The 23,210-nt window shown below is 44.4% G+C and overlaps 1 protein-coding gene across 4 annotated transcripts; it reads right to left on the bottom strand.

Annotated features, from left to right (window-relative positions):
- LOC133769909 (sorting nexin-6-like) lies at positions 1–21,782 on the bottom strand. Of its 4 annotated transcripts, XM_062205285.1 has the most exons (7): positions 21,722–21,760; positions 21,518–21,568; positions 13,168–13,272; positions 11,016–11,126; positions 7,147–7,268; positions 4,866–4,989; positions 1–179 (listed from the first exon to the last, which is right to left on the bottom strand). In XM_062205285.1, exons 1-7 carry the CDS (start codon positions 21,725–21,727, stop codon positions 171–173), a joined length of 528 nt encoding a protein of 175 aa, XP_062061269.1. In that variant the 5' UTR covers positions 21,728–21,760; the 3' UTR covers positions 1–170. The 4 variants fall into 4 exon arrangements, with proteins under 4 accessions (XP_062061269.1, XP_062061268.1, XP_062061267.1 ...); XM_062205284.1 differs by lacking the exon at positions 1–179 and having other exon boundaries at positions 4,779–4,989; positions 21,518–21,565; positions 21,722–21,782; XM_062205283.1 differs by lacking the exon at positions 1–179 and having other exon boundaries at positions 4,779–4,989.
- Between the last annotated feature and the right edge of the window lie 1,428 nt (positions 21,783–23,210).

Raw genomic sequence — 23,210 nt, 5'->3', positions numbered from 1 at the left:
CAATAGTTAAGGTATTGTTAGCTGATTTAAATATGACATTTCTCATTTATGTACAATGGGGGATTCTTCAGAAGTAGTATCCTTGCTGTATACAGATGTACAGGAAGTCAGCTTCTTCCCATCTTGTGGTTTTGTCATCCCTTTTAGGACAGTCATGGAGGCCACGGAAGTCAAGGAATCTGAATTTGGGTGAGAAAAACATTTATACCTTTATTTTCTTTAGCCTTTACCATAGTCAAAAACCAAAGTAATGTTGGAAGCACTCATGACTTTGTCACCAAGAGAAATCAGACTTTTTCATATTATAATACCGTTGTTGTAGAATCTTTTTATTATTATTATACCTTTTGTGAGAATATTCTTTTTACATTTATTTGAGAGACAAAGAGACAGAGACAGCTCCCACCTACTGGTCATTTTCTAAAGGCCTGCAATAACCAGAACTCAATTAAACTTGGAGCCAGGAACTCAATCCAGGTCTCCCATGTGGGTGACAGGGATGCAATTACTTTGTTGTAGAGTCTTTTTGTTGATCTTTTTTTAGTTTTACTTTTATTTATTTGAAAGGCAAAGTTGCAGAGAGAGAGAGAGAGAGATGGGGGTGAAAGACAGAGAGAGAGCGAGAGCGAGCGCGCATCAATTTTCCATCCACTTGTTCACCTCCCCAAATGGCCACAATGGCCAGGGCTGGGTCAGGCTGAAGCCAGGAGTCTGGAGCTTCTTCCAGGTTTCCCATGCGGGTGCATGGGTTCAAGGATTTGGGCCATCTTCTGCTGCTCCCTAGGCACATTAACAAGGATTTGGATCCGAAGCAGAGCACCTGGGTTTTGAACCAGCACCCACATGGGAAGCTGGCATTGCAGGCGGTGACTTAACCTGTCGCACCACGACACCAGCCTCTATTAATTAATCTTATTCAATACAGATTTCAAGATCTGGATCATCCATCCACTAAAAATTGTTTTTGCCAGTGGGTGAGGCCTCATGGAGTCTGTCAACACATCTAGAAGTGGCTAGCTCCAGGAAGGCCACAGGCCAGTGGAGACTGGTGAGTTGGGGACCTTACAGGAAAAGAGCTGCCCATTCTCAGGAACACATGAACACAATCTACGAATCCACCCAATGGGGAACTGTAGGGCTTGGCAGACGCTGCTCACCTACAAAGCTGCTCAGGACCCAGGGCCTCTGGGCTTCCCCGACTCTCCTGCAGATGCATCTGCAGCAGGATACTGTCTATGGGCTGCCTCTGTCCACACTCTCACCTCTCTGCCTTCAGGGTAAAATTGGGAGATCCGTGGCACCTACTGGGATCCAACAGAGACTTTGGACATCTATTATACCATTTGCGTGCAGCTGAGAGTCCCTGTGCTACATGTGCATTCTTAGCCGTGATGGACAGTGCCATCTTCCAGGTCACCGGTCACAGCTGGAAGCCATCCAGAACCTTTCAGAAGAGGTGGCCACAAGGCCAGGTGCTCAGTAGTTTGAACTTTCACTGTGTGCTCTGGGGACCCAGGGGAGGGTTCTGAACAGGGGCTGTATTCTGGTCTAGTACGTTAAGCCACCACTTGCAGCACCAGTATCCCATATGGGCAACTGGTTCGAGTTTCAGCTGCTCCACTTCAATCCAGCTCCTTGCTAATGCACGTGGGAAAGCAGCAGAGGATGGTCCAGCTCCAACCACTGCAGCCATTTAGGGAGTGAACCAGCAGACAGAAGATCTTTCTGACTCCCTCTCTTTGTCTGTAGCTCTCCCTTTTAAACAAATAAAGTCTTTAAAAAATATTGTTTTGGGGGCTGGTGCTGTGGCGTAGGGGGTAAAGTTGCTGCCTGCAATGCTAGCATCCCATATGGGTGCCGGTTCGAGACCTGGCTACTCCACTTCCAAACCAGCTCTTTGCTATGGCCTGGGAAAGCAGCAGAAGATGGCGCAAGTTCTTGGGCCCCTGCACTCACATGGGAAGACCTGGAGGAGGCACCTGGCTCCTGGCTTTGGATTGGCACAGCTCCGGCTGTTGCGGCCAACTGGAGAGTAAACCAGCAGAGGGAAGACCTCTTTCTCTCTCTGACACTCTTTCTCTCTCTAACTCTGACTTTCAAATAAATAAATAAATCTTTTTAAAAAATATTGCTTTTGCCAGCACTATGAATGAAGAAATAATTAAAGCTCAATCACCTTAATCTTCTCTTTTGCACGATAACAGTTTTTAGGCAGTGAGGATAATTAGGAACAATCTGGAGGTCAGTTAAACAGATCAAGAGTAAATGATTTGTGGGCCAGCACTGTGGCTCACTTGGCTAATCCTCTGCCTGCAGTGCCGGCACTCCGGGTTCTAGTCCCGGTTGCTCCTCTTCCAGTCCAGCTCTCTGCTGTGGCCTGGGAGGGCAGTGGAGGTTGGCCCAGGTGCTTGAGTCCCTGCACTCGCATGGGAGACCGGGAGGAAGCACCCAGCTCCTGGCTTCGGATTGGCGCAGTGCCAGCCGTGGCAGCCATTGGGGGAGTGAACCAATGGAAGGAAGACCTTTCTCTTTGTCTTTCTCTCACTGTCTATAACTCTCTCTGTCTCTCTCACTGTCTAACTCTGCCTGTCAAAAAAAATGATTTGGGGCCAGCGCTGTGGTGTAGTAGGCTAAGCTTCCACCTGCAGCGCTGGAATCCCATACGGACGCCAGTTCAAGTCCCAGCTGCTCCTCTTCCAATCCAGCTCTCTGTTATGGCCTGGGAAAGCAGCAGAAGATGGGCTCCTACACCTACATGGGAGACCCTGAAGAAGCTCTTGGCTCTGGATTGGCTCAGCTCCGGCCGTTGCGGCCATTTGGGGAATGAACCTGTGGATGGAAGACCTTTCTATTTCTCCCTCTCTCTGACTGTAACTCTACCTCTCAAATAAATGAAATAAAATCTTAAAAAAAAAAACAGAATCAATGATTTGGGGCTAGCTTTGTAGTGTACCAAGTAAAGTCACTGCCTGTGATTCTGGCATCCTACATGGGCAGCAGTTCCTGTCCCAGCTTCTCCACTTTTGATACAGCTATCTGCTAATGGTCTGGGAAGAGCAGCAGAGGATAGCCTGAGTGGGTCCCTGCCACCCACATGGGAGACCTGGATGAGGCTCCTTGCTCTTGGCTTCAGCCTGGTCCAGCACTGGTCACTGTGGCCATATGGGGAGTAAACCAGCAGGTGGAAGGAAGATCTTTAAGTCTTTCAAGATAAATAATTTTTTTAAAACTCTATGACTTAAACCAAAGAAGTTCTGAATTCTTTTTTTTTTCTTTTAAGATTTACTTTATTTATTTGAAAGTCAGAGTTTGGCCGGCGCCGTAGCTCAACAGGCTAATCCTCCGCCTTGCGGCGCCGGCACACCAGGTTCTAGTCCCGGTCGGGGTGCCAGATTCTATCCCGGTTGCCCCTCTTCCAGGTCAGCTCTCTGCTATGGCCCGGGAAGGCAGTGGAGGATGGCCCAAGTCCTTGGGCCCTGCACCCGCATGGGAGACCAGGAGAAGCACCTGGCTCCTGGCTTCGGATCAGCGAGATGCGCCGGCCGCAGCGGCCATTGGAGGGTGAACCAACGGCAAAGGAAGACCTTTCTCTCTGTCTCTCTCTCTCACTATCCACTCTGCCTGTCAAAAAATAAAAAAAAAATAAAAATAAAAAAAATAAAAATAAAAATAAAAAAAAAGAAAGTCAGAGTTACAGAGAAAGAGGGAGAAAAATCTTTAATCCACTGGTTTACTCCCCAAATGGCCACAAAGGCCAGGACTTGGCCAGGAGCCAGGAGCTTCACTGAGGTGTCCCATGTGGGTGCAGGGCCCCAAGTCTTAGGCCATATTCTGCTGCTCTCCTAGGCACATTGCAGGGAGCTGGATCAGAAGCAGAGAGGCCAGGACTCCAACTGGCACCCATATAAGATGCAGGCATTTGTAGTCGGTAGTTTAACACTGGCCCTCAATATTTGAATTCTTTACCTAAATCACATTCTTAGAATTCTCCATAAGGCTTTAGAAGTCTTCACAATAAAATTTAAGAAACATTAACGGGGGCTGGTGCTCTGGCATAGCAGATAAAGCCGCTATCTGCAGTGCCGGCATCCCATATGGGCATCTGCTTGAGTCCCGGCCTCTCCACTTCTGATCCAGCTCTCTTCTATGGCCTGGAAAAGCAGTAGAAGATGGCCCAAGTCCTTGGGCCCCTACACCTGCATGGGAAGACCTGGAGGAAGCTCCCAGCTCCTGGCTTCGTATTAGCACAGCTCTGGGCATTGTGGCCATCTGAGGAGTGAACCAGCGAGCAGATGGAAGACCTCTCTTTCTGCCTCCTTCTCTAACTCTTTCAAATAAATAAATAAAATTTTAAAAAATAGAATAAATAAATAAATCTTTTAAAAAAAGAAAAAAACATTATTGAATTTGCTAACTCTCCTTCTAAAGAAGCTCAGAGTTTAGGATGTAAAAAAAATCAACATCCCACACAGTAAAAATTGAGTATTTTTTATTTGAAATGTGTGAGATCAGAAATGTTTTTAGATCCTGGAATTTTTTGGATACAGAAATATTTGCCTATCCTAAGTATCCCTAATCTGAAATGCTACCAAGTCTGAAACTTTTTAAGCATTATGTTGGTACTAAAAAGGTTTTGGATTTTTGATTCTTGAATTAGGAATGCTCACCCTGTAACATGATTTCCCTAAACCCTCCAATTGATTCACTTAAATTCTACCAAAATACTACAGAAAATGAGTCACTTTAAAGTGCTTTGACAAAGAAAAATATTTTTAAAAAAGCCCAATTCCTTTCTAAGTACTCTTTGCCTTTTCCAATGATTTTAAGAAAACCTTGATCACTGCTTTCGCCAATCTGATACTCACATCTTGATTATATTCCAAGAAGACATGGAAATTTAAATCTTTTCTCAAAATAGGATGTGCTGCCACCCGACATAGGAACACTTCATGCATTGCAACTGTCTTCTTAAATATTGCCAAATATTCACTAGAAACAATATACAAAATTAAAGGTAAAAAAAACTTGCATCAATTAAAAAGTCATCTACAGAACATTTTTGGCAAATATTCTTTGGATTATTCTAAATGTAACTTAAGAGATACAAAAATATGAGCTATGTCAACAAAGGTTTCAGTTGAACTGTTAATGATATATAAAATCCTGCTCTGAAAATCCCATTCTAGTTAACAGTACTTATTATATCCAAATGTTAGTACTTATAAGTTTTATCAACTTTCCTTACTACACAAGTTAACACAGGTCATTACAGGAGTGTTTGTTCTTATAGCTCCAGAGAAAAGGTACTACAAATAATTTGATACCACTTTAATGATTCAATTTCTACTTTTAAGCACCTTAATATAAAAAAAATGCCAAATCCAAACCTTAGTAAACATATTTTCATGTTATTTTCATCTAGTGACCTAAACACACAAGAAACAAACACACCATGGAAACTGATTTTTGCCATTACCCTGAAAAAACTTGTTTAAAATATTTTAACACACATCAATGAATCCCAGTGATCATAGTAATACCTGTGAGTTTGGAAAAGAAACAAAACACTCAAGGAAAAGGCCCAATATTCTTGCTTCAACTACGTGCAAGAAGGATAAATTTTACATACCAGCAAACCAGCAGGACCAGTGTTGGGAGAAGTTTGATCTCTGTGAGGGTATTCATTCAGTGAAGACAAAAAAGAAGGATGCAGAGGATGGAGGTAGCAGTAGCATAAACCCAACGTTCTCTGTTATCCAACCCCTAACCAGACCACAAAAGAATCATGATCAGGGCCACTAGAAAATCATAGATTCTTCAATAATAATGTGCTCTGTTAATTTCCAGTTTTCAGTCGTATGAACTTTAAGTATGTACCTATCTGCTATCAGACTATTCCTGTATCCAACACTGACAGAATTCTTAAAATACCTGTCACCGTATCACACTTCAACAAAGACCTACTTTGCTATTACTTTTCAAAAGGTTAGCATTCTGAAAAGGAGTCTGGTAGCAGTGTGAACACATACTTGAAAACTGAAACTATGTGGAAGAGGAGAAAAGGAAATGCATGAAGGAGAGAAGTGACTAGGAAAGAGCAGTGGAAGTGATGATAATGAAAGGAAAATTTATTTCCTTATACAACTCTCAAAATTAAGAGAAGCAATATATAGAGGGGAAAGATTCTGCCTTTATGCTGAACTTGAAATTAAGTTACAATTTTTTCAAAGGTTGAATACACTTCTAGTAAATATGAAACTAATGGTCATTTAATGAAAAATTTTAATATTCTCTAGTTACTCTGCTCCTATTATTTTTTCCTTTGGCTAGAAGCCACAGGCAGAGAATACAGTTATGGGGTATGGGGGGCTATATATACACATTAATTTTTTTTAATTACCATTAAAAATTTTATTTATTTTCATTTCATTTCAAAGGGAGAGAGAGACAGAGAGAGACAGAGACAGAGACAGAGATCTTCCATCTGTTGGATCATTCTCTAAATGCCTGCAACAGCCAGGACTAGGTGAGGCTAAAGGCAAGAGCCAAGAATTCCATCCAGGTATCCCACACAGGCAGTAGGGATCCAAGTAATTCAGCCATTATTGCTGCCTCCCAGGGTGCCCATGAGCATGAAGCTGGATCAAAAACAGAGTAGCCGGGACATATCAGTGTCCCAAGCAGCAACTTAACTGCTGCATCAATGCTTGCCCCTATACTCTTTTTTTAAAAGATTAACAATATATGTAAATAGTTGCTCAGCACACTCCATGAGAAACAAGTTTCAAAAATATTTTTTAAAAAGAAAACTAGGCTAAAAATCACTAAGGTCTTACAAAAAAATCTACATTCTGTTTTAAAAAGTTATGTTCCCTTTTCAATTTTGTATAAGCTTCTGGAGCCCATTTTCAATTTGCAGAGTCTATTTAAAATATTAAAGAATTTAACAATGGAGACAATCATTCTATAATTTTCCTGTAGGCTCTGATCATGATCGTTAACACTGGCTGTGTGACTTAAACCTGCATTTTGCATAAAGGGTCACTACAGTAAAATGATTAAAAGAATGGGATATCAGACAGCATACAAAAAGGCATTAAAACAAGCACAATTAACAAAAGCAACAACAAGAACAAAATCACATACGCTTCCAGTTCCTGTTTCATCTTTGTGAATTCTTCCTTTGTCATTGAACCTTCTCCTTCTCCAAGTTTTTGTAGTTTTTCCCGTGAAGCATCAAAATCAGGTCTTGGTGGCGCTGGTGGAATCTACAATAGAACCAAAGCACTAATTTTAAGGGACATTCATGTCTTGCAACATTGTGCTACTGCCACCATCAAAGAATGGGAAAGTTAAATGTATCCTCAATGTACTGGGCACCAGGAAACCAACTTCATATAAGAGAAATTAACCAATTCCAGGCATTAAGACTGAGGTAGAAATACTGCGTAGGAAGAAATACAGCATAGCACTACTTTCTGGTACTAGAACAGCAGTTCTTGAAATTCAGTCTGTAGACTCCTACATAGCAACCTAGAGTCCTCAAATTCGTATGTGCACCAAGCTCTATGAATATGTATAACATGTATACCACTTTTCAAAAGTATGTAAAGGATAGGATTAAAAACAAATTTTTAAAATTTTTTTAAATTATAGAAATTATAATAGTGTTTTTTTTTGTTTGTTTGTTTTTTGATAGGCAGAGTTAGACAGTGAGAGAGAGAGACAGAGAGAAAGGTCTTCCTTCCATTGGCTCACCCCACACAAATGGCCGCTACGGCCAGTGCGCTGCGCTGATCCGAAGCCAGGAGCCAGGTGCTTCCTCCTGGTCTCCCATGCAGATGCAAGGCCCAAGCACTTGGGCCATCCTCCACTGCCTTCCCGGGCCACAGCAGAGAGCTGGAATGGAAGACAGGCAACCGGGACAGAACCAGCGCCCCAACCGGGACTAGAACCCGGGTGCCGGTGCCGCAGGCGGAGGATTAGCCTAGTAAGCTACGACACCGGCCCTATAAATAGCTTTTTAAGTGTGAGAGGCAGAAACACAGCACACTACCATAGGCTGGTTCACTCCTCAGATGGCCATAACATCTGGTATTGGGTGAAGGCAGGTGCTCGGAATGCAAGCTAGGTCTCCCACGTGGGTGGCAGGAACCAAATTACCTGAGTCATCAACGCTTCCTCCCAAGATCTGCACTGACAGGACGCTGAAGCCAGGAATTGAACCCAGGTACTTGATATAGGATGCAGGCTTAACTGCCAGCTAAATCCGAGTTTCCTCATAGTGGAGTTACGCTAGTGTGCTTTTTTAAAATCAATAAATAGTAACAATAGAATGCAGTTTAAAAGGGTCCTGGATTACAGGAATGTATCAGAAGCAAAAGGAACTGCTTTAAAAACAGGACAATAGCACCAGCATTGTGGCTAGCAGATTAATCAGCTGCTTGTGATACTGTGTTGGCATCCCATATTGGAGCAACAGCTTCAATCCCAGCTATATTGCTTCTGACCCAGTTTCCTGCTAATATGCCTAGGAAGGCAGTGGACAATAACCCAAGTACCTGGGACCCTGCCACTCATGTGGGTGACCAGGATGAAGTTCTTGGCTCCTGGTTTTGGCATGGGCAGGCCCTGGCTGTGGCATCCATTTAGGTAGTAAGCCAGGAGATGGAAGCTATTTCTCTCTCTCTCTGTCTTTCTCTCCCTGTCACTCTGTCTCTCTTTCTCTCTCTGTCACTCTGCTTCTCAAATAAATAAATCATTTAAAACAAAAACAGAATGGGACAGGTGTTTGGCCTAGTGGATGAGACACCTGCATCCCACGTTAGAGTGCCTGGGTTCCAGTTCCACACCACTTCTGATACCAGCTCCCTGCTAATGTGCACCATTAGCAGGGGGTAATGGTTCAAATGATGGGTCACTATCACACACATGAGGCACCTGGGTTGACTTCCAGGCTCCCAGCTGCAGCCTTGCCTTCCAATCCTGGCTGTTGCAAGCATCTGGGAAGTGAGTCAGCAGATGGGAGCTCTGTCTGTCTCCCAAATTAAAACGAGTTAAATTTTCAAAGAAAACACTAAAGACAAGACACAAATTAATGACTAACTTTATTTTCTTCATTCATAGTCAGGGAGTAAATAATCACTTACCATATGTAAAATGTGAGATCTAGAAGAGATACTTCAAGGGAAGGATATTTTAAAAAATTATTCAAGAAGGAAAGGCCTACAAGCAAAAATTGTTAAGGGGAAAATGATGGAAAGTTAAAGAGGGCAGTGCAGTAACGGGGAAAAAGTTAAAATAATAACTACAAGAAATGGGTTACACCAAGGAAAGAAAGAGTCAGAGATGATCAAATAGCATTCAGCATACATTCACTGAGCATCTGCTAAGCACCAGGCACAACCCAAAATACTGGGCAGATAAAGATACATAAGACCAATCTTAGTCACTGAAGTCTTTATCCTATGAGAAAATAAAGCAGCAAAAAAGGATCATCAGACAAAATTGGGGGGGGGGGGGGAGAGGGCGTGTAGAAACAGAACGGGAAAAGAACACAATACTGATTGTTCACCAAAATCCAAGCTGTAGAAAGAAAAGGAGGGAGGTGGGCTGGCGCTGTGGGTTAGCCGGTAAAGCTGCTGCCTGCAGTGCTAGCATCCTATATGATGGCAGGTTCAAGTCCTGGTTGCTCCACTTCTGATCCAGCTCTCTGGCATGGCCTGGGAAAGCAGTAGAAGACAGCCCAAGTCTTTGGCCCCCTGCACCCACATGGGAGACCTGGAAGAGACTCCTGGCTCCTGGCTTCACAATGGCCCAGCTTTAGCTGTTGTGGCCATTTGGGGAGTCAGTCAGCAGAGGGAAAACCTCTCTCTCTCTCCCTCAGAAAAGGGCAAGTGTTGTGCCACAGCAGGTTAAATCGCCTGCGATGCCAGCATCCCATCTGAGTGCTGGTTTGAGGGATAGGTGCTCCACTTCTGATCCAGTTCTCTGCTAGTGCACCTGGGAAGAAGACTGCCCAAATGCTGGAGCCGCTGCCACCCATGTGGGAAACTTGCTAGAAGCTCTGGGTCCTGGCTTCGGTCTGGCCCAGCCTTGGCAGTTGCGGCCATCTGAAGAGTGAGTCAGCAGATGGAAGATCTGTCTTTCCCTCTCTCCCTGTAACTTTGCTTGTCAAGTAAGTAAATTAATCCAGAAAGGAGAGGACAGGAGAGCAGAACAGAGTGGAAAGAAAGGAAAGGAAAACAAATGACTGAAAAAAGGAGTAGGCAGCCACAAGAATGGAAACAGAATGAGGTCACAGTGATTTCAAGGAAACCAAACACAATTAAATTTTAGAAATCTGAGCACAGAGGTCAGTGGTGTGGTGCAGTAGGCCCATATGGATGCTGATTCATGTCCTGGCTGCTCCTCTTCTAATCCAGGTCTCTGCTTATGGCCTGGGAAAGCAGTGGAAGATGGCCCAAGTGCTTGGGCCCCTTCACCCTCATGGGAGATCCAGAAGAAGCTTCTGGCTCCTGGTTTTGGATCAGCCTAGCTCTGGCCATTGTGGCCATTTGTGGAGTGAACCAGCAAACGGAAGACCTCTCTCTCTGTCTCTCCCTTTCTCCATCTGTAATTCTTTCAAATAAATGAATACAATCTTTAAAAAATAAAATCAGCATGGTCAACGGCTGATGTAGGATAATCATCTATTCTTGATTACAGTATCTGACGCATATTTATATTAGATAACCTCGTAAGGTCCTTAATCCCTTAAAACAAGCCTGTGTTAATTCTAACAGCCCTTAAAACAAGCCTGTGTTAATTCTAACAGTAAGAATTTCAGTTTATAAAAGGGAGCACAACATATCCACAGACTCAAACATGACAAATTAAGATAAAAGGTGATAGTCAAATATATTGGCATTTTAAATCATCTTATCAGCTCATTAAAAACATTCAAAGATTTCAACACATTAGAGTATCTAAAACATTCCCAGAAAATGAGTTTAAAATGAAACCTCAAAACTTACTATGTAACCTGCGTAGTCTTCATTTTCAACGAAGGAATCATGAAGCCAAATAAATTCCTCATGTTGTCGAACAACAGAAAATTCATTCTGCTTAAAATTTGGCAACGAGCTCTGCAAAGATATGCTCTTAAGTTAAAGTCAAAATTACACTAAGAAGCTTTTAATAAATTTTACATCTCTGCATTTTTCTAAAATAGTCTTACACAAAAGACTATCATTGCCTTTAAACTCTAATGTAAAAACCCTAAGATATCCAAGCAAAATTATCCTCAGATCTCTGTAAAAACAAATTGAGAGGCATTTATTAGATAGTACTGCCAGTACTTAAAAGTCATCCTATTAATAATATACATCAGCATTGTGGTACAACTGCAATGCTGACATCCCACATGGACACTAGCTCAAGTCCTGGCTGCTCCACTTCCCAACCAGCTCCCTGCTAACTCGCCTAGGAAAGCAGCAGAAGACAGCTCAGGTACTTGGGCCCCTGCCAACCACGTGGCAGACCTGGATGGAGTTCCTGGCTCCTGATTTCAGCCTGGCCCAGCTCCAGCCATTTCAGTCATCTGGGGAGTAACCGAGAGGATGGGAGATCTCTGTTTCTAACTTTGCCTTTCAAATAAATAAATATTTTTAAAAATTTTTTAAAGTCATAGTTAGAGAGGCAGAGAGAGAGAGAGATAAGTCTCCCATCTGCTGGTTCACTCCCCAAATGGCCGCAACGGCTAGAGCAGAGCCAATCCGAAGTCAAGGGCCAAGAGTTTCTTTCAGGTCTCCCACATGGGTACAGGGATCCAAAGACTTGGGCCATCCTCTACTGCTTTCCCAGGCCATAGCAGAGAGCTGGATCAGAAGTGGAGCAGCCAGGACTCAAACTGGCACCCATATGGGATGCTGGCATTGCAGGCAGCAGCTTTACCAGCCATGCCACAGCACCAGTCCCATAAATAAATCTTAAAAAAGAAAAAAAATATATCAAACTCAACCATTCAAACCAAGGAAAATTGATTTGCAATCCAAAAATGTACCCAAGAGCTGAAATCTAATAAGGTAATTTGTAAACCAATAATTTGACTAATTGGGGCTGAGTTCTAGACTCCTGCCTTTGGCCTGGCCCAGCCTTGGCTGTTACAGCCATTTGGGAGAGAACCAGCAGATGGAAAAGCTCTTGTTGTCTATCTCTCCCTCTCTCTCACTCTGCTTTTCAAAAATTTGAGGGGCTGGTGTTATGGAGAAGTGGGCAAAGGCGCCACCTGTGTGCCCACTTCCCATATGGACACCGGTTCAAGTCCCAGCTACTCCACTTCCAATCCAGCTTCCTGATGGTGCACCTGAGATAGCCCAAACCCTGGGCCCCTGCCACACCTATGTAGGAGACCCAGAGGAAGCTCCTGACTTCTGGCTTCGAATTGGCCCAGCTCCAGCCATTGCAACCATTTGGGTAACAGACCAACAGATGGAAGATCTCTCTCTGTCTCTGCCATTCTCTCTCTCTTTCAAATAAATAAACCTTTAAAAAATAATAATAATTTGACTAACTGAAGGAATGTAACAAAACTGAATGTTACACTAGAACATATTAACAAAAATCTAGAGAACATTAAATTTACATTATGTCTAGGTTCCATGAATTACTAAAAGGTTAACCTTAAAGTACATTTTCCTAAAATATTTTGTTAAAATAGCAATGAACTATAAACTAGGATACTGTTTTTTTTTTCCCTATTATGTTCAAACCTCAAGTTCCCAGGCTGGTGTTGTGGTTTAATAGGTTAAGCTGCCACCTACAACACCAGCATCCCACATGGGCACTGGTTTGAGTCCCAGCCGTTCCACTTCATATCCAGCTCCCTGCTCATGAACCTGGGAAAGCAGCAGAAAATGGCCCAAGTCCTTGGGCCCCTTCTCCCATGTGGCAGACCCAGATGAAGCTTCTAGCTCCTGGCTTCAGGCTGGCTGTTACACCCATCTGGGGAGTGAACGAGCAGATAGAAGATCTCTCTCTGTACTTCCTTCTCTCTTCCTGTAACTCTACCTTTCAAATACATAAAATAAATCTTAAAAAAAAAAAAAAAAGTCAAGTTCCAATCAACATAATTCCATACTTAATATTAGTACAATAAATAATACAAACTACAAAAAACACATTTACCTTTGTATGCACAGTGAATTTTACTTTATCTCTCTCACTAAGAGCATCAGAAATGTCCACCTGCAGGGCAGCATCACTTTGAAGATCTACATTTATTGCTTTAAGCTAGAAAAAGAAAATAATATTTTAGTTAAAGTTCTGTGTACTTTCACATAACTTCATTCTTCTCCCAGACAAAAATAAAATGCAAAAATAACAAAGGGAATCTTTTAAAAAGATTTATTATTATTTATTTATTTGAGAGAGAGAGCCAGAGAGAAAAGTCTTCCATCTGCTGGTTCACACTCCAAATGGCCGCAATGGCCGGAGCTTGGGCAATTCCAAGCCAGCTTTTTCCAGGTCTCTCATGCAAGTGCAGAGACCTAGCACTTGGGCCATCTTCCACTGCTTTTCCAAGCCATAAGCAGAGATCTGGATAGTAGGAGCAGCAGCCAGGACACGACTGGCACCCTTATGGGATGCTGGCACCGCAGGCAGAAGCTTAGCCTACTATGCCACAGCACCGGCCCCAAAAAATACTATCATAAAATAGTCAATGAGTAACTCTAGGTGCCAGTGTTGTGGTACTGCAGGTTAAACCACCACTTGCACAATGCTGGCATACCATAACATGGTGCCATTTTGAGTCCCACTACTCTGCTTCCAATCCAGTGTCTTGCTAATGCTCCTGGGAAGGCAGACGGCCCAAATACTTGGGTTCCTGGCTTCAAGGAGTGTACTAGTAGATGGAAGGTCGATCTCTCTCTGACACTCTGTCTTTCAAATGAATAAATACATAAATCCTTAAAAAAAAAAAAAAAAAAAGGCACCACCAGCAATGCCAGCATCCCATATCAGAGTACCAGTCTGAATCCTGGGTACTTTGCTTCCTATCTAACTTCCTGTTAACATGTCTGGGAAGGCAGAGGAGGATGCTCCAAGTAATTGGATCCCTGCCTTCCATGTGGGAAATGAGGATGTGGTTCCTGGCTCTTGGCTTTGGCCTGGCCCAACCCTAGCTGTTGTAGCCATTTGAGGAGCGAGAACCCAGCAGATGGAGAATCTCTATTTTTCAAATAAATAAATCTTTTTGAAAGATAATAAATAAAACCAACCATCTTATTATCTACCATCTACTGTTGCTCTTTCCCTTATGGTCTGCATTATCTCTTCATTCTCTGCCCAGCCCATGTACTCACTCAATCACTAGACCTTGTGAATTCTTTCTCTTAAATATCCCTTTATTAACTTCCTTCCTCTTCCACTGCCTTAGTTCTACCTTCATTTCTCATCTGGACTGTTAATACAGCCTGTTAACTGGCTTCTTTGTTTTCTGAAATGCAACATCAACCCACTCTCCAAATCAGAGTAATCTACGATATTATTGCCATTGGGCCTGTCTTTCCCAGCTTCAAAATTTCCCACTGCATGGATTGTTATCATTATGCACTCTGCATTCTATTTGTACTAGCCATTATCTTTATAACTCTCGGTCTGGCAAAAACAGGCTCTAGAAGGAATCACATTACCTACACAAGCTATCCTCTCTGCTCCCTCTCCCCTGACAGCCTACAAAATTCCAAATCAACATTTAAGGCTTAGCTCATTTTGGTGATAGTATGCTGTTAACAGCCCACACCCTAGAGTCTGATTGCTCTGTTAGACAGCAGTTCCTACTAGTTGTATGACCTTGGGAAAGTTACTTAATCTCTTTAAACCTTGCTTTTCCTTTCAAAAGTAGGGATAGCAGCAGCTACTTTATCGGGACTTGAGAATTGAGTTAATATATGGAAACAAGCAATTGCTGTGGTAAGTGTGTTAACCATTACGTCTTTACTACTGCCCTTTACCCCAAGGTTAAACACACTCTCATGGGACTTTATCACAAGGGATTATAACTCCTTCACTACAATGTGATGATCCAGGCTATCCTCAGCCAACACAACACATTTTTATCTGAAATAACCATCAATAGAAGTGAAATGTGTTTAAGATAAATGCTGAATAGGCACAAAAGAAAATGTAATCATTCAGGTTAAGTCTTAAAGGATAAGTCGAATTTCAAGTAAAAGAAGAGGCAAAAAAGCACTCTACAACACTGCAAACATTATACTGCAGAAGTGGGGGCAGGCATCTGGCCTAGCTGTGGGACGCCCAAGTCTCCCAGCTCCAATTCCTGATTCTAGCTTCCTGCTAATGTGAACCCTGGGAGGCATGGTGATGGCCTGAGTGGGTTCCTGTCACTGGTTTTCTGTCCCAACTTTGGCTACCAGACCATTGCAGGCATTTTGGAAATAAACCAGCGAATGACAGCTCTCTCTCAATAATTTAAAAAAGTAAAAAGATGCTTAGGCAATTACAAGTAGAATAGGGTATGGGTGGGGTAAGCACACTGAGAAATGAAATCAGCCAGAAAAAGTTATAAACAGTGTAAAATTCTAGTCTGAAGAGTTTGGATCTTATTCCAAAAGAATGGGTCCAATTAAGTCCTTTTGACTGGTGGTGCCATATGATTTTGTCATTTCAGTTATATAAGTAATGCGAAAGGTGGGTTAAAAAGTTGAAGATTGAAGACAGTGATTAATGACAGACGAGGAAAAGGGAAATGTGGTTAAAGGGTACAAATTCTCAGTTATGAGTAAGTTCTGAAGAACTAATGTATAGCAATGGTGGCTACATTTAATAATAAAATTTGCTGAGAATACATCTCAAGTGTTTTCACACATATACAACCTAGGCAGGAAATAAATAGCAAGGACTTATAACTGGGTAAACAACATTTCCCAGGTAAAATTAACTAACCTCAGTGGCTATTCTGAGGATAAAGGATATGATTTAGAAATTTCTTGACAATTAAAAAAATGATGCCACTAATGAAGAAAAGCAATACAGAGGGAGGAGTGAGGTTAGAAGTCTAGGAAAAGGTGTAGTTACTCCACCTAAAGTAATTTTTTAAAGCAATAAATGTATTTAGATTGAAATCAAATGATAAAATTATGCCATCACCCTGCCATGCACTGCTCTTATTTAACAAGCACACTGGAGCAAAATGTGTACAATTCAAAAGGTTCATTTGAGGGCAGAAATTACAGTGCACTAGATTAAACCACTGCTTGGAACGCCCACATCCCAAACTGGAGGGCCAGTTTGAGCACTAGCCCCTCTGTTTCCAACCCAGCTTCTTGCTACTGTATCCTTGGAGGCAGCAGATGATGGCTCAGGTGGTCGGCTCCTGTCCCTTGCAAATGAGTACTGGATGGGGTTCCAGGATCCAGGCTTCAGCCTGGCCCACACCTAACTGCTGTAGGCACTTGGGGAGAGAACAAAAGAATGGAAGATCTCTCTCTTAAGTAGATCAAAATAAACAATTTTTAAAAGGGTCTATTTACTAAATAATATGTTACTGTCTTTCATTTGTGGGTGAGCCTATTATGTAGAGGTGGGGCTTAAGAGATCAAAAGATGGCCAATATCAACACTGTATATTCTTAAAAGTCTGCCTTTTTAGTTTCTCACAAAACAGTATTTTCTTGGGGCTTGAGGATTCTGTTCTGATTCAAACATCACAATGAAAATTTAACACTGGTAAAATATTTATTTAAAACTACTGACTTTAATTTTGCTTAATTGCTGCTTTATGTGAAATGTTTATTGCTTCTGAACATATGATGTCCCCTTTGCAACTCCTATCAAATATGCACTTTATGCTTTTTCTCTATCATTAATTCCTTTTTTTTTTTTTTAAGATTTTATTTATTTATTTGAGAGGTAGAGTTACAGACAGTGAGAGGGAGAAACAAATGGCTGCAACAGCCGGAGCTGTGCCAATCCGAAGCCAGGAGCCTTTCCTGGTCTCCCATGTGGGTACAGGGGCCCAAGGACTTGGACCATCCTCCAATGCTCTCCCAGGCCACAGCAGAGAGCTGGATTGGAAGAGAACCAGCACTATATGGGATGCCGGCACCACAGGCGGAGGATTAACCTACTGTGCCACGGCGCTGGCCCCATGAATTCCTTTCTTACAAGGCTGAACAAGACTATGGAAACTGGGATCAGAATTGTAGCATGATGGGTTAAGCTGCCACTGTCCATTTACGTGCATGCCAGCATCCTATAACGAAGGCCACTCTACTTCAGATCAAGCTCCCTGCTAATGTGCCTCAGGAACCAGTGGAAGATGGCCCAAGAGCTTGAGCTCCTACACTAGCATGGGAGACTTGGATGAGGCTCCAGGCTCTTGGTTCCTTGATTCAGCCTGGCCCAGGCTCAGCCTTTGAGGCCATTTGAGGAGTGAACCGATGGATGAAAGATCTGTTTCTCTCTCCCACACCCTCTCTCTGTAACTGCCTTACAAATAAATTAAATAAATCTGAACAATAAGAAGATTACAAAAACTAAAAATGCAGGGCTGGCGCTCTGGCATAGCAGGTAAAGACATTGCCTGCAGTACCAACATCCCATGAGTGCCAGTTCAAGTCCCGGCTGCTCCACTTCCAATCCAGCTCTCTGCTATGGCCTGGGAAGCAGTAGAAGATGGCCCAGGTCCTTCCTTGGGCCCCTGCACCCACATGGGAGACCTGAAAGAAGCTCCAGCTGTTGTGGCCATTAGGGGAGTAAACTTCTCTCTCTCTCTCTCTCAAGATGGTCCAGGTCTTTGGGCCCTTGCACCCACGTGGGAGACCCGGAAGAAGCCACTGGCTTCAGACTGGCGCAGCTCTGGCTGTTGTGGCCATTTGGGGAGTGAACCAGAGGATGGAAGACACATCTCTCTGTATCTCTCTCTGCCTCTGCCTCTCTGTAACTGCTGTTCAAATAAATAAATAAATATTTAAAAAAAAAAAAAAACTAAGTGCAACGCTTAAAAGTTCTAATTATGGCCATCTATTTCTATGAGAACATATCCTAACATATCCATCATAGCTAAGTTATATCCATAAAAGTTAAGGAATCTTAAAACAGACCAGAGAGCTCTGTTCCTGAAATGAAGAAATAGCAGAATAACTCCTTGAAGCAATAATCAAACCTCACTGTACAACAGTGGTTATTAAAGTAGTATGGTGCTACTCCTGGTCTCCCATGCGGGTGCAGGGCCCAAGGACTTGGGCCATCCTCCACTGCACTCCTGGGCCATAGCAGAGGGCTGGCCTGGAAGAAGGGCAACCGGGACAGAATCTGGCACCCCGATCAGGACTAGAACCTGGTGTGCCGGCGTCGCAGGCGGAGGATTAGCCTATTGAGCCGCGGCGCCGGCCTGTAATTCTGTATTTCAAATAAATAAATAAATTTTTTAAAAGCATAATTAAAAGAAAAGTAATGCTTGTTAAATGCAGTTATCTGCAATTCTCTCCATCCCAAGAGACTATGATTTAGTAGCAAGGGTGTAGGCCCCAGAAACTTTTCTTTCCTCCAACATCCCAGGTGATTCTGATGCAAGTATTTCAAGGCCACTTTGGGAAACACATACACACACTTGCTCTGATGTCAGGAACATACTTTAGGGGGTCAGCGCTGTGGCGTAGCAGGTTAAGCAGCTGACTGCAACGCCAGCATCCCCTGTGGGCGCCAGTTCAAGTCCTGCCTGCTCCACTCCCAATCCAGCCCCCTGCTAATGTGCCTGGAAAAGCAACAGAAGATGGCACAATCCTGCCCCATACATGGGAGACCCGGATGAAGCTCCTGGCTTCAGGCTTCAGTCTGGCCTAGCCCTAGCCATTGTAGCCATTTGGGGAGTGAACCAGCAGGCAGCAGGTAGAAGATTTCTCATTCTCTGGCTCTCCCTCTCTAACTCTGCCTTCCAAATAAATCTTTAAAAAAAAAAAAAAAGAAAAGAAAAGCAGTTTAAAGTCCACCTTCCCCACTCACTGCTATGTGGCCTCTAATGTTTGGATTTCTCATATGCATAAGGAGGACATTGATGGGTCAGAAGATGATGAGAGGGAACAATGAAACATTGCTTACACAGTGCCTAAAACAATGCCCAAAACAGTGTGCAGGTATAATTATTATTGTGACTCACCCAACTCCACAAGGCAAAAATAAGGATGAACTAGACATGTGTACGTATTCATATGACCTTTTTTTTTCTTTTTAAATTATTTGACAGAGTTAGACAGTGAGAAAGAGAGACAGAGAGAAAGATCTCCCCTCCGTTGGTTCACACCCCAAATGGCTGCCACGGCCAGAATTACACCAATCTGAAGCCAGGAGCCAGGTGCTTCCTCCTGGTCTCCCATACGGGTGCAGGGACCCAACCACCTGGGCCATCCTCCATTGCCTTCCCGGGCCACAGCAGAGAGCTGGACTGGAAGAAGAGCAACCGGGACTAGAACCCGGTGCCCATATGGGACGCAGGTAGAGGATTAACCAAGTGAGCCACGGCGCCGGCCCCCATGATGACCTTATAAAAGCCTTCAAATTCATGATTTTTTTTCCATTTTCACATTAAAATTTTCATATACACAGTTCTACCAGAACTTATAGTCTGGCATATTCTTTGTCTGCCTTTCCATTTAATTTTGTAATACACAAAAATGTTTCTAGACACGTAAGTGCTTCCCTCTCCATAAGCAAGTCTTACCAAAGGCATAAAACCATGAATACAAATATTCATCAGAACATACCCTACTTTTCACATCACCAGTGTAAATATTCAACAACTTAATATTTTAACTGAACACTAGTTAGATTTAATACAAAGCAAATACTGTATGCTTTTCCTGGTAGATCAGAAAAATAAAACACAAAGTCATTATCTTTAAAAAAAGCCAAATTCGGCCTGTGCCATGGCTCGCTTGGCTAATCCTCTACCTGCAGTACCAGCACCCCGGGTTCTAGTCCCGGTTGCTCTTCTTCCAGTCCAGCTTTCTGCTGTGGCCTGGGAGGGCAGCAGAGGATGACCCAAGTACTTGGGTCCCTGCACCTGCATGGGAGACCGGGAGGAAGTACCCAACTCCTGGCTTCGGATCCACGCAGCGCCAGCCGTAGTGGTCATTAGGAGAGTGAACCAATGGAAGCAAGACCTCTTTCTCTGTCTCTCACTGTCTATAATTCTCCCTCTGTCTCTCTCTCACTGTCAAACTCTGGCAAAAAAAACCTGAATTATGCAGCATCTCTGCTCTTTAAACTTTGATAGAGTTCATCTCTTACTACAAACAGCAACATTATCCCACAATATTTTAGCACCTATCACAAATCCACTAGAAGACGCACCTCTCACATTATCTAAGACAGATAAGTAAAAGCAAAACAGAAAGCTAAAGTATAGCTGTTAAATGTGAAACAATCATGAGACTGTGGGGTGGCACTTATCCTATATCAATATTTTCAAGTGCTCACTTGTACAAGGCACCAGACTTTAGACAAGGCAAATGGGGGGGGGGGGGGGAGCCTGAGGGAGAAGAGGAAGGAGAGGGAACACAGCAGGAATGCCCTTTCTCACGTGGAGTACAACCTGCCTCCAAAAGGCCAAGGGTAAAACGGTGATTACTAAGGCCTAGGAGGTGAGGGAAAAGGAGAATGTTGGTCAAGGGGGACAATCTCTCAGTTATAAGCTAAGTTCTGAAGAGCTACCATACAACATGGCAACTACACTTGCTAACTAGTAGGTCTCAAGGGTTTTCCCACACAAAACTGGGAACTAGGTAAGGTGATGGATATGTTAGCTTGATTGTGGTAGTTGGTTCACAACGTATGTATAGTACCAGTTACATACATTATTACTTGTCAGTTTTATCCCAATAAGGCTAGGAGGGGGAAATACAAAATTAACAGACCCTACAAAACATGTTTTTTTTTTTTTTTTTTTTTGATCTTCGGAAAAGTAAAGATACTATAGGCTACAAGCTCTTTTGCAAAATCTGGTAGGACACTGGAGAAGAGTTCCGACTCGGCGACTACAGAAAATCATTGCAAAGGGGGTAATTTAGAATAAGCTCCTACACTGTTATGCGAGAGAGGTAAGAGCGCATAGGAGAGGGTTTGAGAGGTCTACACTGGCAGAAAACCGAGGATACCGCCAGGAAGGGGTGAGAAGCGATTTTCGTGGTCCCAAGTGGCAGGGTGGGGGCGTTCGCGCTCCGGCCCCCACCCTCACGTCCCCTGCTCCCTGCCCTGGGCGGGGAAGAAGTGCCACAGGAGGGTCCGAGCCCGGTTAGGGGACAAGAGGCCGCGGGTCCCCGGAAAACCTGGCACGGTGCGTCCCCCAGGGAGGAAGGGCTGCAGGAGGGCGGGGCGGGGCGCGGTGCGGCGAGGAACCCGAGAGGAGGACGCTGGGGAGGGGGTGCAGCGCGGCCGGGGACCCCTGCCCACCCACACCCGGAGGGCCTAGACAGAGGAGGAAAGGTTCCGCGGAGATCGGAGGAGGCAAAACTTACTCCGCGGTCTTCCTCAGAGAGGAAGTCGGGGCCGTCGTCCAGGCCTTCCTGCTGGGTCGGCAGGCCCGGCGCGCCGGGGGAGAGGGTGGGATGGGGGAGACACAAAGGGAGACATTAGTGCCAGTCCGGCGCGGTCCCCGCGCCCGCCCCGCTCCCGCCGCCCCCACCGCGCGCCCGGGGCTCCGCGCCGCGGAGAACACCCACCATCATGGCTGCTCCGAGGCGAGGGCCAGCGCAGGCGCGCACTGCACCGCCAGCCGAAGGCAGCCGGCGGCAGCGGCGGGGCGGGGCCGGCGGGGCGGGGCCCCGGAGCAGCCCCGCCCCCTCCCCGCCGCCGGGGGCTGGGGTCCCGGAGCGGAGGAGGGGCGTGAGCGCCGGGTGTGCAAGGTCGATGCGCTCGGCCCGGGGGAGTCCAGACCTAGGTGACTGAGGTCAGCTCATAGCTGGCCGGCTCTGGCCGTTCGGCCACCTGGGGACCTGTCCATTTCCTTTGCCTTGAGGGCTCCAGCAAGAAACCATGCCAGCGCTCTCCGGAAGCCACAATAAATCATCTAGTCTTTGTGTTGAGCCACACGATAATTAATCACAATTAATACCATTTTGCCTATGGAAGTTGCGGGAACCAAGGACCTTTACACAGTGAGCAGTCAGGGGCTGTAATCAAGCTTTTACTGCGGGCGAGGTAATAAGTACCTCAGGGTTTGGGGCGCTAATGAGTGAGCGCTATAAAAACGAGCTGTTCTCCTTACAAGAGCGTTCCTTTTCTTTTTACCAAGAAATTTCCCCAGGCCTACTCTGTCCGATCGCTCCACACGGGCATCTGCAGGCACTTCAGACAAGATGAAATCATTCCGAACCCCTGCCCCGCCTCGCCTGCTACACACACAAAATCCCTGTGCTTCCAGTCAGTTCATGACATCAGCTTCTTCCAGTGTGCAAGCCAGAAACCTCAGGGCTGTTCAGATCTCTCCTCTTCCTCATTCCCCACACTCCTACGATGGATTCTCTTCTTTACCTTTTGCATTGGTCCCATTTTCCCTGCTTTCCACAGTAATTACCGTTGGCATTCTTGTCTGGAGCTTTGCAATACTCTCCTAACTTCTTATTTCCCGAATCTTTCTCCTCCATGCTACACGCTGCTGCCAGTATTCCCATTCACAGGCAATGATTATGCTACTACCTTGTTCAATGATCTTTCCAAGTCTCCATTCCACAAGGGGCCTACTCAACCAGCAATGTTTTTGAGATTTCTTTTTATTTAATCAAAAGGCAGGAAAGACAGAAAGAGAGAGGGAGAGCTAGATCTTCCAGCTGCTGGTTCACTACCCAAATGGCCTCATTGGCCAGGGCTGGGCCAGGTCAAACCCAGGAGCCAGGAGCTTCATCCTGATCTCCCACATGGACAGCAAGGGCCCAAGTATTTGGGCCATCTGCTGCTGCTTTTCCCAGGCACTAACAGGGAGTTGGATTGGAAGTGGAGCAGTCAGGACACAAACCAGTGCCCATATGGGACGCTGGCATCACAGGTGGTATCTTTACCCACTGGGTTACAATGCCAGCTCCTTAATCAACAATTTGAGGCCCTCTGCATTTGAATCTCGTTCTTTTGCCAGGGGCTCCAGCCTGTCTTATTGAATTGAAGCTCTCAAAATTATCACACAAGTATTAAATTTACTAATATTTCCATGAGACG

Source organism: Lepus europaeus, chromosome 11 (genome assembly GCF_033115175.1).
Source record: "Lepus europaeus isolate LE1 chromosome 11, mLepTim1.pri, whole genome shotgun sequence".
Classification (NCBI taxonomy): domain Eukaryota; kingdom Metazoa; phylum Chordata; class Mammalia; order Lagomorpha; family Leporidae; genus Lepus; species Lepus europaeus.
Note: the sequence above shows the minus strand (reverse complement) of the source record. Positions and strands in the feature narration are given on the sequence as shown.

Bases quoted from the DNA above. Each gene is read 5' to 3' on its own strand.
- LOC133769909 (XM_062205283.1), bottom strand. The intron at 13,273-21,517 runs GTAAGTTTTGCC...TTCTTTTTCTAG, and splicing joins TCTCTGAGGAAGACCGCGGA to CTTAAAGCAATAAATGTAGA. The intron at 7,269-11,015 runs GTAAGTTTTGAG...GTTCTATTGTAG, and splicing joins AAGACTACGCAGGTTACATA to ATTCCACCAGCGCCACCAAG.